General features: G+C 36.5%; 1 protein-coding gene across 6 annotated transcripts in view; it reads right to left on the bottom strand.

The window, feature by feature from the left end:
* The window catches only part of PDHX (pyruvate dehydrogenase complex component X), a 198,075-nt gene that overhangs the window by 177,424 nt on the left and 4,681 nt on the right, over nt 1–15,970 (bottom strand). For all 6 annotated transcript variants that reach the window (XR_008658385.2, XM_055281937.2, XM_063640986.1 and 3 more), the window contains exon 2: nt 8,061–8,141. Coding sequence is in view for 5 of the 6 variants with exons in the window: in XM_055281937.2 (XP_055137912.1) it covers nt 8,061–8,141 (81 nt within the window). In the remaining variant the exon portion in view is untranslated. The remainder of the gene's footprint in view (nt 1–8,060; nt 8,142–15,970) is intronic.

Here is a 15,970-nt window from a genome sequence, read left to right on the forward strand (position 1 = left end):
CCAGGTAGTTCATGGCAGGGAGGAACCCCAAAGGAAAAACCATGATTCCTGGGCCAGAGTTTTTTCTTTGCACCCTTACCTCCTTGGTGTAAAATGTCGCGCACACACACACACGCACACACACACAGCATTAGTAAAAGAAGCTGTGAATCAGATTTTTGAAAAAACTTAATGGTTTTTAAGACTGAACTGCTGTCCATTGAATGTTCTCAAATACTTATCTAGTCTGCTTAGAACTAAACTAGATTCATAATTAGATGCAACACTATCATTTTTCATGAAAAATATCAATTTTCTTAATGTATAAAGGTTTAAACTCATTGTTTTATGGTGACCATACATTTAAAAAGATCTCAAAAATCAAACAAACAAAAAATAGTTAATAAGAGAAAAAATATGAAAAGTATGGTGTCAGAATATAAATGTTTTTAATATAAAATGAAACAAGTTATCATAAATGTACCAAGAACCAGGCATACTTAAACATATATTGATACTCATGTATACAGTACGTGTTAATGAAAAGCAGCAAATTATACTCAAAAGATCACAAATCACAAAGGTGATGAGCTTCAAAAAGAAGCCAGTGAACCACTAAGAACCAAGGATTAAGACTGCTCTCAATTATTTACTGTGTTTTGGCAAAAACAAATTTCCCTTCAGTTGGCAGAACACGGAATTTTAAGAGCAACCTTCAGGGAAACATGCTCCAGGGACTTAAAATATATCCTGGCCTGTCCTACATGAAAATAGCACATTGTACTCAAAAGGAAAAAAGAACAGAATAATGATACTATATGTCTCCTGGCTCTTTACCTTACTGCTCATATTCTAACAGGTGTGAATAACTTATTAGATTGCCAGTGAGCTGGAAGTCTGAAAGATAAATGTGGCCCAAGAATCCCCTCATCTGCTTACCTATAAATTCTCAAAGTGTGAAGAAAGTGAATCTTTTTAAAATAATCCCTAAAAGACTGTTCTGTGTCTGAATCATTATTTAATGACACCAACACCCTGTCATATCGAATATGGAAATAGCCAAAGCTCTGTAATTCATCAGAGAAAAGAAACCTAAAAACAGATTCCAATTGATTACATTATTTATAAAGGTAGAACTTTCTTAGATACTGACAATTATTTTAAAAGATGGCAGCAGCCATGCAGAGCCAATTGCTCAAAATGCTTTCCAATGGTGTACTGGCTCTTTCATTTACATTACACATATCTTTCTTAAATTCTAGAAAATTCTCTGCCATGTTTTTCTTTGAAAATTACCTCTTCCCATTTCCCTCTTTTCTTCTTCTTCTTCTGAAATTCCTATTGGGTTATTGAATAATTTTTATTTTACCCTTCATATGTCAACTTCTCTTTCATATTTTCCAGTGCTGTTTCTATGGGCTACATGCAACCTAATTTCCTCTAGTCGTCCTTCTGTTCACAAATTCTTCATTCAGTCCTGTCTAATCACACTTCAGCCCACCCTTGAGGTTTGGGGGGTTTTAATTTGAGAGACTATATTTTTCATTACCAGAAGTTCTGTTTATCCTTTTCAAATCTGCCTGGACTTTTGTAATTCCAACTAACTGAAGTTCTTGGGATCCAGTCCTGCTCCTTGTTATGTCTACTGACTTCACTCCTAAAAGACTTCTTCCACACACGTTATTAAATGTGGGATTGCAACTTTTGGTAAGTGAGACTTTATCTGCAAATTCTGTATGGTTTGGATTAGAAGCTGTATTCTTCCAGAATAATGGCTTCTACCAGGTAACCCACGGAGGCGATCGGCCTAGGAACTTCACTTCTACCTGTGGGTCCCCAGAAAATGCAAGTACTATAAATTTGACCCTTAGGAGGACTCTTTAGAGGAGTAGGCATTCTTATTCCATATAGATTCAAAATCAATTTGCCTGTTATCACATGGCATTAAATTCCATCCACATGCTGATGACTCTCAAATTTCTGTCTCCAAGTCAGACTTCACTCCTGAACTTCAACTCCTATAATCAATTGTCTATTGAACACCTTCCCTTGAATGTCTAATATGCATTTCAAATCTTACCATATTCAAATCTTAATCTGATTCTTGATTTCCCTTCCTTGCTCCTTCCACCCACCTCGCCACCAAAAAAAGAAAAAGTCAGCAACTCCAGCCTTCCAGCTCAGGCCTAGTGGTGCATATGGCCTCAACTCCCATTCACCGCTCCAGATGTGGGGACACTTGGTGATTTCCTTTCTCTGCATGCCAACACCACTTAACATTGAAAAGATTTACTTGTAATATTATATCCAATAGACAGCAGACGCTTTACCCCATCTGTTTAGATCATCACATTGATTAGGAGTCCTCAGTGTTGGCTTTTCAAATGGGAGCAGGAAAAGGAGGCTACTTTAAATTGCCTACAGTTATCTCTTCATACCAGGTTACTCTTAGGGCCTGTTCCTTTCAACACAATGCTACTAATAGGGCTCAGAAAAGTATGTAGAGACCACTTCCTGCCCAGGCACAGTGGCTCACGCCTATAATCCCAGAACTTTGGGAGGCCGAGGTGGGCAGATCACTTGAGGTCAGGAATTCAAGACCAGCCAACACGGTGAAACCCCGTCTCTATTAAAAATATAAAAATTAGCCGGGCATGGTGGTGCTCGCCCGTAATCCCAGCTACTTGGGAGGCTGAGGCACGAGAATCATGTGAACCTGGGAGGTGGAGGTTGCAGTGAGCAAGATCGGGCCACTGCACTACAGCCTGGGTGACAGAGTGAGACTCTGTCTCAAAAAAAAAAAAAAAAAAAAAGAAAAGGAAAAGAAAAGAAACCACTTCCTATTAAGAAACCGCGAATGTGGATATATTTTGGCTTTAGGATAAGGACCCTCACAGACTGATAAACTGCAGATTGGCATTCAAGATCCTTCCAATAATCTATCTGATCTTACAGCCATTATGCCCCTAGTGCAGCCAGACCTACCTGCTGTTGCTAAAGTATGTCTCAGTGACATCTTTCTTCCAAGACTTCACCCGTGTTTTTCTAGCTGGAATGTCCTTCTCATTTTTTCAAAAAGCCCATTTATTCTACAAGGACCAGTTCAAATACTACCTCATCTGCAAAGCCTTCTTTGATCCTTGTCATGTACCCTGCTTTTGGCTTACTTTCCCCTCTGCCATTACCCTTACTAACTGACCACTTACAGCACTGCAGTTCTATTCCAATTACGATGTTAGTCATTATGGGAAGCACAAACATGAACAAACTCAGACATATTCCCCACTGAGGAACAGAATTAAGTAGTATGTCCAATCAGACTTGGTTGGGTCCATCAAGGACCAGTAATGTTCATTTGGATAACCTCACTGCACCATACCTCCTAACCTCCACAGAGGCTCAACCCACAGCAATTTTTCTTGCCTTTCCTTACACCCCAGACTCCCTCAAAGAAGTGAGGCCTTGTCCCTAACTCCCCGGCTCATTTGGCTAGTGTTCTCAAGTAAATACTTGTCAGCCCTCTTCCTGATCCCCAAATCTGTCATTAGTGGCAAAAGCAATGCCATGAAAGGCTTGACCTCCTAGAATCACAACACAGCTCTTCCAGACTCTGGTGTCCTGCCCACTGCCTAAACTCTTTTCATACTATTTTACAAGCACTAGACTGGACCACTCAATACCAACATTTGTATAAGTGACATCTGTGCCTACTAAATCACATTGGGATACCCTGGAAGTCCTTGCCAGGGCTAGTCTCTGGAATTAGACAAGTCCTCCCCAGACCATGTTATTCATTCTCTACTTGCTCTTCCCTTCTTTCTTTCCCTTTTTAACACTTGATTCACCATTGCTCCAGGTGAAGCATAATAATGGCTGTGGGGGACTCATTCAGTCACCCCTAATTTCTCTATTTTTCTGTCTAACAATCCCTAATAGGTACTGTAGACTCATCCTCTTTCCTCCACAATAGTTTAACCTGATACAGAATGAGTCAAGCATAGAGAAAGACAGCTACATAGGGTGCTAAAGAGGCTATCCAGTGGCCAATACCTGGAGGGGAGACTCTACCACCACACATGGCAAAGGAAGAAGGGGAAAAGAAAGTAGCTGCCAGAAAAACAAGAAGCCCAGCTTCCTTCACATTAGCTGTTCCTCTATCCTTCTGTATAAGCACTGTAACATACTCACCTCTTTTATTCATAGTCTTTATTTTCTAAGCACCATATTAGGTACTTAAAATCTGGCAAAATGGTTGCCAGAAACAGTGACGTAATACAGCTTTATAGATGGTAGGTATTGTATCAGATATTCTCTTCATAATATCAACATTCCAATTCATCTGGTACTAGTTTCTCATCTCAAATTATATCCTGAAAGCACTATGCACAACTTTTAAAAAATATATTAAAAAAATTTATATATAAAAATTTTGAACTATACAAAACTGGTAAGGAAAGGCAATGAAGCCACATATACCTTTTACCTCACTTATATCACTGCCAAGTGATTCATGACCGATCTTGTTTCAGTTATACCCCTCCCTACCCTCTCAACCTCAACCAGGGTTATTCTGAAGCTAATCCCAGAGATACTGTCATTTTAAGCAGAAGTATTTCATCTCACATCTCTTATAGGTGAGATTATTTTTTTAAAATAATCAAAACATAACCAAAATATTATTAAACTTTTAAAATTAATAATTCCTATGCTGGGTGTGGTGGCTTATGCCTGTAATCCTAGCACTTTGGGAGGTTGAGGCAGGAGAATCACTTGAGCCCAGGAGTTCAAAACCAGTGTGGGCAACACAGGGAGACCCTGTCTCTAAAAAAATACAAAAAACTAACCAGGCATGGTGGCGCATGCCTGTGGTCCCAGCTACTCAAGAGGCTTAGGTGGGAGAATCACCCTGAGCCCAGGAGGTTGGGGCTGCAGTGAGCAGAGATCGCGCCACTATACTCCAGGCTGGGCAATAGAGAGAGACCATGTCCAAAAAAAAAAAAAAAAAAAAATCCTTAATATCATTAAATATCCAGCCAGTTTTCAAATGTCCCCATGTGTTTTATTTGCTTGAATCATAATTAAAATTAGGTCCATACCTTGGCACTGGTCTCAAATCTCTTGTATGCTATAGATTCCCCTACCTTCCTCCCCCGGGCTCTTCCCTACCACCCTGAAATTTATTGGTTGAAGAAACTGGCATATAGAATTCCTCAGTCTAGCTTTTGCTGATATACTTCTCACGGTGTCATTGAACACGTTATATTTTCCCCTGTATTTCCTGGAAAATGATAGAGGTATAGGCTTGAACTATTTGGTTCAATTTTCTGGCAAGACTACTTCACAGTGGGAAACATGAAATATCTGGTTATCTCTCTTTTTGTGATGTTAGCAGCTATTAATGATCACTGGCTATACTATTTTACCAGAGATTGCAAAATGGCAATACAGTGATATTCTATGATTCTTCTTTTAACAACTGCGATATGCTAATAATGAGAAACTTCTCATCAATTACTTGGTTACTCAGAGCTACGGTTCATATAGCAGAAGAGGTAGAGAAAAATGCTTGAGACTTTCCATTTATCACGTTTTCAAAATGAGTTAATTTCTTAGCACCCTCTAAAGCTAACCAATTATTATTAATTTTTTTCCTTTAGTATTACTGTGAACTTAGGATTTAAATATATTTAATGTACTGAAATATATTAAATATATTATCCTTATTATCTTTAGTGATCCTCAAACTATCTCATCTCCGGCTCCTGAGTCCTTTAAGATGCCCTCAGGAGTTTCTGACAGCTTCCTTGCTTTCTGAACTGACAAGATATTAAAAGCTCATCTGCACATCTCCTGCCCTAGGCCTGCAAGTAGCTACTCTCCAAGGAGCCTTCATTTACTTTAGTGGGAACTGATATTTAGAGACTACAGTCTGGGTTCTAGGGGTGCTCACTGCGACTGGATTGGTCCTTGTTTCTAGGCATTGCCAGGGGAAAGAGCTAGAAAATTTACCATCACAGGGTCGTTCCTAACCTTAGAAACTTTTACCTGTTTCTCCTTTAAACTACACTAAAAATCCAAGTTTCCAATGATATTATCTTATCCAGTCATTTGCTTTATCCCATAAAACACATACAAAAGCCTTAGAATAACAATACCAACATAACCAGCATAATATGATTACTCTAAAAGTTGAGGATTATACTTTTGGAGATGCTTTATCCTTCAGTTATAATCTATTAGGGGCATATAATCAAATATCTGACATTTGAAATAGTGCCTCTCTGTATGGTTATGTAAAAAAATTGAGAGACAGAAAAAGAGAGAGGAAAAAAATGAATTAGAATCACCTGCCTCATTGTTTCAATCTTTAGGGCTCTTTTACACTTTAATTTTGTTATAAAATTGTGCAAGATATGTATATGGTCCCAAAGTCAAAGAGACAAAACAAGATATATTCAGAGAAGTCTAGCTTCCAGTTTCTCCCCCACACTGTTCCCTCCATTACTCTGTAGATAACCATCTATTGTTGTTTTTAAAGTTTTATTTTATCCTTTCTAATTTCTTAAATATTAGCACTGCCACCTCTTTGATAAATGATATATATATATACGATACTCACTTGTCTGTACCTTGCTTTTTTCAATGAAGATCACTCCATAGCAGTATAAAGAGATATTCCTCATTCCTTTTTACAGTTGTAGATATACTAAAAGTTATTCAACAAATTCTGTACTAACCAACATTTGGGTTGTTTCCACCTTTTGCTACTTCAAACAGTGCTGTGATAAACAGCCTAGTGTGTGTTTGTCTTTTCTTATTTTTGCTGGTGTAACACAGACAGATCCCTCGAAGTAGAGCTGCTGGGCCAAAGGGTGAACATAAATGAAACTTATCTAAATAGTGCCAAATTCTCTTCCCTAGTATTTACGCCATTTGGCATTTCCTCCAGCAATGTCCAAGAGTGCCTGCTTCTTCCCTTCCCCCCACAGCATCATCAAGAGAACAGCTTGTAGAACTTTTTACCTACTGTCAATATAATCAGTAAGAAATGACATTTCGGTAAAGTATCTGCATATTTCTTACCAGTTGAAAGGTTAGGCAACTTTTTCTATGTTTAAGAGCCATTTGCACTTATTTTTCTGTAAACCATCTGTTCATGTATCGCCCACTTTCTTGTTGAGTCTTATCGATTTTTTAGGGATATTAACCCTTTGTGATAGAAATCGCAAATACTCTTGTCCAATTTGTCACTTCTTTTTTTACTTAACTTGTATTTTTAGCCACATGAAAGTTAGTACTTTTACCATCAAATTTTATTTCTCATATTATAATCTGGATTTTGAGCTATAGTTAAGGTGTTTATTCCACTTCCGGGTTCAGAGGAATTCAAGACTTGCATAGTTTCATTTTTATACATTAAGTGTATAATTCATTTGTAATTTATCCTTCACATAACATAAAGAATAAATCTAATATTGTCTTCCTTTATTATACACTTAAATTCCATGTGCAACTGCATCTATTTCCTTATTCTCTGCTCAGCTGCACTGGTCTGTCTTTTAAGCACCAATCCCAGAGTTTTAATTAGAAATGCTTAATACTATATTTCAATAATTAGCAGGGCTACAACCCTCCTCCACTGATCTGCTTTTGAGGGTTTTTCTTATATTCTACTTATTTGTTCTTTCCAATAAAATTTATAATGAACTTGCCTACCTCCCAGAACACGAACACACACACACACACACACACACACACACAATCATGATAAAGTTATAAACTAAGGAGAATGTCAAAATTATGATGTTGAAACTAAAAGCTAGGTATAAGGACTAAAAGTTGGGGAAAAAGCCTTAAAATATTTTTTACCATTCTGTGCTTGTGTAAGGATATATGCTGAACCCAGAAAACTTTTGCAGCTTTATCATGGGAAAATTGTATTCAACCAAACAACATTAACTACCAAAGGAACACAATTTATTTAATTTATATCACATACTGTATAACACGACAGATTAGGAAAAAAAAAAAAAATAACCAAATAACAAAGCACACAGGACATTAGGAAGGTACCTCCTCACCTTCCTTTTTCAGCCATTTCACAATGTTTCCTTCTTCCATTGTAGGAGACAGTGATGGCATTAGTATCTTAATGGGGTCACCTGAAATTAAAAAAAGGAAAGATCAGCCACAACAAATAATGCACCTCATGAGGCATCAATATAAGTTCAAGTAAATTAATGGCAAATTCAATTTGAAAAAGAAGGTATTCCAAAGTCTAAAAGATTTCCAACTGGTAAACTAAGTCTCCAGTAAATAGTAGGGAAACATAAAATTCAATTTTTTATAACCATAAGTGTTTTTTGGGATATTTTAAACTCTGTTTTCATAATTCCCCAGTGTTCTATGCATCTTCTCAAGCCAGGTGCTTGTAAGTCAAAAAAAAAAAAGAGAGAAAAATTGATTTAGGATTGATTTAGGTTTCACCTCCTCCTTTCCCTTCTGTTTCTGCAAAAAAGATTTACAGGTAAAATGACCAAAGAAAAAGGCAAATAAAACAACAACAACAACAACAAAACAGCAGCAGCAACAAAAACATGGTTCTGATGATCTACAACAGAATAATCAAGATCAGACTTTAAGAAACTGGCTGTTTTTATTTTCGTCTAATATTATAGTATTCAAGATTCAAAGGTTCCTACTAATAAGTGTGAAAGGAAAAGTTTGCCTTGTCAAGGATGATCAGAATTTAAGTGGTTAAATTAACCTCACACTTTGTTGCATACCACAATTCAACTGGGGATCCAGAGAAGTCGACCTCAAACCAGAATGATCTCCCAATGAAACATAACAACATTTTCCTTAGGTATCGAAAAAGGAAACACTATGTATTTGTCCGGCTGCACTTCCCAATCCACCGTCCAGGGTTACATTCAAGAGCAACATGGCTTTTAGATTACAATTTACTAATAAAATACCATGGTAACAAATACATCCATCCCCTGTAGTTTTCCATAGACCCTATTCTCTCTTCAGATTATTCAACTTTCCAGACCCAAACAAGCAAAACACTGTAGCATAGCTAACATATTTCAAATGTGGAAGAACAGGGCTTCTTTTGTCTCCACTGATGTTTTAGGGTTAAAAGTAAGGAAATTTAGCACTAATGTTAAATGAGAATAAATATTTCTCTTGGGAAGCTGAATAACTTGTACTGCATTTTCAAATGGAGATTTCCTATGGCTTCAGGATAAAGGCGCTTCCACCTCTTTGAAGTATTTAAGTAAATACTTTTTGTCAGGTGACAAAAACCAAAGAAAGATATTTTGGACATCTCCATTATTCAATACTATCTCTTGATAGATTATACTCGCTTATTACGGAGAGTTAAATGTGCAATATATTTTGTAGTTATTCTAACTAATCTATCCTCAGGCTTTCATGCTAGAAAAATGATTTCATAAGCATTAATGTGTTAATAAAAGTACATATTTCATTCTAGCATACCCTCTTTTGATTAGAACACTATATGGTATCTTTTCCAGACATATTTTTCTGATGGGAAAGTAATTACACAATCATAATATCAGCTTGAAGTGACAGGCCTGCACATAATTAATATCTGCCCTTTATGGCTGCTGTCAACTCTACTAAGATAGTGTAGACTTTTCTAGACTCCTTGGAATGGAATTTTATCCTTTACCTAATATTAATTAATTTGAATTTGAACTTACATGCAGACCCCCTCCTCATTCCAGTAAGCTGTACATTCTACCATTCTCTTGTCAAATCAAGAAGGTCTTAAGATACGCACCAATTATGTTTCCTATTATTAGTTTCCCACAACTACAGGTAAGTAGTTTGCTGCACTCATTACACAAGTTTTTCAATTAGTATTCCCAAAGTTCTCAAAATTTAGTTAAAATTTAACACTTTTGTGGTCACTTTAGTGTTCTGCTCCTTTTTATAAAGCCAGCAAATTATACCTAATTGGCTTGTGAAGTCTACCCTTCCACAGCAATTACAAAACATTTTTAAAAATTTTTAAATGACTATTGTAATGTATGTGGTCCAGTAGTTTATATTTAAACTTGCTGATTTTAAAAGTAAAGTCTCATGACTCATGAGAACTATTTTACTCTTTTTTTACATCAACAGAATGACACAATAAATTAAAATTTTTTGCTTAGCATATTGCTGTTTTCCCTGCCATTTCTGCTACATGAGCAATTTACCAATCACTGAATTTTACAGTAATCCCTCTAAGCAATTCCTATATTTCTTCAAATGGGCTCTTCCAATTTTTCTACGGCATAATTCTGACTTTAATTTCAAATATGGTACACTAATCTAATTCTAGTTTCTTCTTCCCTAAAGTATTTCTTTTATCCTAAGACCAAAACGCTCATACTTCAGCAAACTCAATTACATCAAAGCTTTAAATTGATGATTTATTCATGAACGCTAAAAGGTCTCCAGATTAAAAAAAAATTTAATACAAGCAAACTCTTAAAATACAAATGCAGAACAAACTGCTTTATGGTTAATATGAAGCAGATTTAAGCTCCATTACTCTCACTAAAGTAAGGGAATTCAGCAGTTTACATATGGTACAGCTTAAACATCATGCTCTAGTTCATTTATAGGCTCTAGTTCATTTATAATCCACGCATGCAAAAATCATGAAATGAAGACAGACCAAATGAAAAAGTAAATTACCCAGTACTTTCTTAGTGTGGCTCCCTGTCTCTAACATTAATTCGCTTCTTCTCTAATAGGGAGACAGACTGTTCACTTAATCACTTCTCATTCCAGTGTCAGAACACACTAAATAAAACGGAGCCTTCAAAATTGCTGTTCAAATGAAACAATTCTGCCATCTGCAGGCTGGATGAAATAAGGCAGAATAAAGTAAAGGTAATTTAAAAATCAGCACTAGGCACAGAGTAATATTAACACTTGGAATAAAGGCAGTTACAGTATTTTTTATTTTAAAGGAGTGTTTGTCATATAAGTCTTCTTTGTTCAAATAGTTATTTTGGTGTGGTACTGGAGTAAAAATAGACTGAAAATGTCAATGGACTACAACAGAAAATGAATGCACAACAGTTTGTGTGAAAACAGCATTTACAGGTCTTGGCATGCTAACAAACATAAAAAAGATAACCCATAAGCAATATATAGGTTGAGTATGCCTTACCAGAAATGCTTGGGACTATAAGAGTTCTTAATTTCAAATTTATACAGATTTTGGAATATTTGCATTCATTATTCTTACTGGTTGAGCATCCCTAATCTCAAAGTCCAAAATCCCAAATGCTCCAATGAACATTTCCTTTGAGCATCACCTCTGAGCATCATGTCAGTGCTCAAAAGGCTTTGGATGTCAGATTTTCAGATTAGAGATGCTCAAACCTGTATATGGCATCATTCAATTTCTCCCTGCCCAGCTTGTACACACACAAAGACTGAAATGAAATACTCCAAAATGACAATAGTAGTCATCTCTAGCTAGTGATATTACTATAAGGGCTTTTTATTTCTTTTATTTCTGATAACCTACATTTTCATACATGTCTACAATAAGTTTATCCAATCTTACTTCCTCTTTCAAACTTACCTAAGTTTAAAAATGTGCTGTTTGTTTTTGTTATTTTTAAACAGAAACCCACAAGGACAGAGAGAAAAGGAATAATGGCACACAATTTTGGAAGCAGAAAAGTAAACAGATATGTAATAATCAATTAAAGAGACCCTAGAAAACTGTTTCCTAAACCAGGGAGGATTTGGGTGGCTGCTGTTTGAAAAGCAGCTAGATACCTGGATCCCCTCTCTTAATCCAGTGGTAGGTAACAACCCTACCCTCATTCAACAGAAGACTGAAGCTTGTTTTCTCTGCAGAGGGCAAAAAGAAGAGCTTGAAGTTCAATCTACATAGCTGAGGATATATAAAAACTGCAAAAATAAGTTAAGTGAGAAAGTATCTGATGTGGCTGACATTACAGAAAACTGTGTGGAGAAGCTATTACATAGTGTGAGATAAATTAGAAATTATCACAGAAAAAACTAACTAAAAATTTAAAAGGCAGCAATAACTGCAGCAAAAACAAAGCTGACAATCAAAATATGGGACAATCCTCAATTGTGCATAATATTTGTTTAATGTAAACACTGAATATTTGACCAAGAATTACAAAATAATTTCACTGGGGAGGGAAAACAGAGAGCGGCACTGACCGGCAGTCATTCACAGAGAACGGCTAAAATAGAAACAGCGAGATGGGCAAATGCCAGAAGAAAGTGAAGAGGCAAAACTAGTTACTTCTAAGGAAGACTGGGAAAGTTGGGTGAGATGGGGCAGAGATCCACTGTACTGTTACAAGCCTTTCAGTTCTATTTAAACTATATGCATGTACTATTGTGCTAAATGAAATATTTTATTATTTAAATATTTAATTAAAAAAAACTCAAGGAGAAGCAGAATACCATAGTGATTTAGAGAACAGGTACTGGAATCAAACTGCCTAGGCTCAAATTTCAGATCCACCACCTACAAGTTATTTATTCAGTCTATGTCTGTTTCCTCTTCTCTAAAATGGTGTCATAGATTTTGGTAAAGAAATAAGGTAGGCCGGGAGCAGTGGCTCATGCCTGTAATCCCAGCACTTTGGGAGGCTGAGGCGGGTGGATCACATGAGGTCAGAAGTTCAAGACCAGCCTGGAAAAGATGGTGAAGGCCCGTCTTTACTAAAAATACAAAAATTAGACAGGCATGGTGGCACATGCCTATAGTCCCAGCTACTAGGGAGGCCTGAAACTGGGAGGCAGAGGTTGCAGTGAGCCGAGACCACCCCATTGCACTCCAGCCCGGGCGACAGAGTAAGGCTCCATCTTAAAAAAAAAAAAAAAAAAAAAAAAGAGAAAGAAGGTAACACATGGGGCTTGGCAAAGAATAAGTCTCAAAAATGTTAGCTATTTATTTTTGATGGGCAGCATAAAAATAATTAAGAGGGTATATTCTGGAGGCATCCAGATAGCTGGCTAGATGTATCAAAATATCCTATAATATTGTAAGAAGTCACAATATTGTAGAATATCACAGTTCCTTCTTGGAGTAATGAGAGATGCATTCACAGGTTCCTTTCACCTTCCCAGCCTAAACTTGAAGGTTCCCTTTTTACTCTCTCTTTTACCTAATTCAGCAGTGTTCTCATGACTAAAGTACACTAATTCTTGATCTCTATTCCAACTACATTTCATACTTGAAAACCAAGCTCACATTAAAATCACTGGCAAATGTTTTACCTTCAGTGCTCATACTATTCACTTCCAAAGCTACAAGCCAAATCAGGCATTCAACAAATGCCTACTGAACACTTGTTATCCTAGCCCTAGACCAAACCAGATTCTTGACCTCAAAAGGATTACAATTTAGATGAGAAGATAAATACACAAGTACTAGACAGTAGTAGATAAAAATGCCATTAGACCATCAAAGAATTATGAGAGCTGAGATTCTACCTGATGAAGACTGGAAAACAAACAAACAAAAAATCTGTATTAGTATTACTTAATATCCATTAGGATGGCTATTATCCAAAAAACAGCTAGGAAATGACCAAAATGTTTATGGAAGTAGTCTCTAGACTAGGCGGTATTTATGGACAAAGTACAGGGAGATCTGAGTCCTCTGGACTCAGAATTATATATAAAATTGTGTATGTATGCACTTTCCTGAAGAAGTTAGTGGTATAGCTTTTATAGTTTTTTAACAGATTTGTTCCCCTCCAAAAACCAGGGCTAATAGATTCCCAAGCAATCTCTCCTGAATTATACATTTGCTGATCCTAATTTTTCCCTAGGAATGTTTCATATAATAGAATAAAGTCCTTCATTTATACAGTAACGGAAAGATATCAAGCACTGTATCACTAGCTATAGTAAATGTACTGCCTACCAAAAAAATGAATCACCATATACCCCATCTTGTTTATAGAATCTGCTGATTCTATATTATTATACTTCTACTTAGTATCCAATGGCACATTAGAAAACAGGTTAGCCAGAATTTTTAGATAGCATATGGTGTACAATGCGTTTCCTTTGAATGAAATAAACCAAACGTTTTAGAAGAGATTTCAGCTTGGAATACTGGCCTTCTTCGTATTAAACTATAAAATTAAAATTCTACATGAATCTCACTTTACTTTGCCATCTTGGGAGAAGAGCAAAAAGAAATTACCATTCCATTTATAGACTAGCAAAAGATACATACACACACACACACACACACACACACACGATACTTTGGGAACTTACACATTTTGTTGTAAAAGGCAAATTAAGCTCAAGACAACAATAAGAAGGTATATTTAACAGTACATCACCTTAGAAATTTACAGATAGGAGAAGTCAATATATACTCTAACTCTCTTAAATAGTCCTGCCACCCTTATATGTAATCAAGAATTTTGGTGTCCTTAATTGTTCTAAAATGATAGGCTGTCACAGAAATGCTAGTCTACAATGCAGTTATTATTATGTCTGATTTCATTTTTTTAAAAGAAGCAAAAATGTTCATTTAGGATGTACACATGGTGAACTTTAAAACATCGGCAAGCTGACACTGTTCTGCTGAAATCTATAATCAAGGTATCATTTGATACTGAGGTAGACTATGGTTAAGGAAACAGGCATTGGTGTCAGATCTGGGTTGAAACTTGAACAGTCTACCAGAGTATAGCATTAGTTGTGAGCATTAAATGAGCTGATTCATGTAAAGTGCTTACAAGGGTGCATAGTATATAGTAAGCTCTCAACAAATGCTACTGATTATTCCCAAACCTACTCCCCAAATTTCTTTCTTGCTGGTAAAAGCTCAACTTTGTTCAGCAATATATTTTTCTTGTGCATATGTACTCAGAGTTAGTGATTCCACACCCATCCCCTTGATTAGCCAAAGTCTATCCATTTTTCACACAGTGAAGTCAAGCCAGTGACTAACTTAAGAAAGGGCATACGACCCAATTCTGGTCAATACAATATAAGAAAATTCTGCTGTGGTAACAAGATGTTTCTTGTTCTGCAAAAAAGACATCCAAGAAGAAAGGTCCTCTTTTCTTCCTCTGGATGTCATCACGTGCACAGTTCCAAAGTGGTCATCCACTTATCCACTAACCTTGGGTAAAATGCTAAAACCTCTCTGGGTCTCTATTTCTTCTCCTGTGAAACCTGGCAAACCTTTGCAGGGTTTTTATGATGGTTAGAAGTAATGCAAATATAGTGAGAGCTCAGTATGTGATGGCTACTTCTAATAACCTGCTTTCATAGACAGAATAAAATCCTTTAAAACAAAGTAAACACATACAAAGTATTTCCTGATCACCTAAATCTTCTTAGTCCCTCCCGTTGCTGCCTGTAGTAAGATCTCATTTACCCCTGTCCTATTTTCTTTGGATGGGCAAACATCTCAGCTGAGTAGCCTAGATGTGCTTTGCTTAGATGATACATTTTGCTTGGTCATTACTTAGTGCAGAAACAATTAAAATAAAGGACTACTGTATTACTGGCTTATTTTAGTCAGATGGTCATAGCAACAGACATGTCAATCATTGATTCTCAACTACTTTCTTAAAGAAAATATCCAAATCGTAGCCTTTGAAAGAATCAGACTTGCATGCCCTATAGCACAATTGGTCTACATTGGGTCAGTCAGTTTCTCTATTCAAGGAATTTGGAAGGAGATTACAGAAATGATGGTGAGCACCTAAACTAAACTGACAGCGCATTGCGCATAAAGGCCTGAATCACCATTGAGGCAAGGCAAGCTGACACTGAGAAAGAAAAGCCAGGAGTAAACAGATTGATAATCGCAAGTCTGCACAGAAAAACAAAGTAAATAAGAGAAAGAAGACAAACAATAGGAGCCCTAGAAGAAACAGATGGAATAATTATGGTTTCCCCATAGCCCTGCAGCATTTTATAAGTGACG

Source organism: Symphalangus syndactylus, chromosome 6, assembly GCF_028878055.3.
Source record: "Symphalangus syndactylus isolate Jambi chromosome 6, NHGRI_mSymSyn1-v2.1_pri, whole genome shotgun sequence".
NCBI classification, from domain to species: Eukaryota; Metazoa; Chordata; class Mammalia; order Primates; family Hylobatidae; genus Symphalangus; species Symphalangus syndactylus.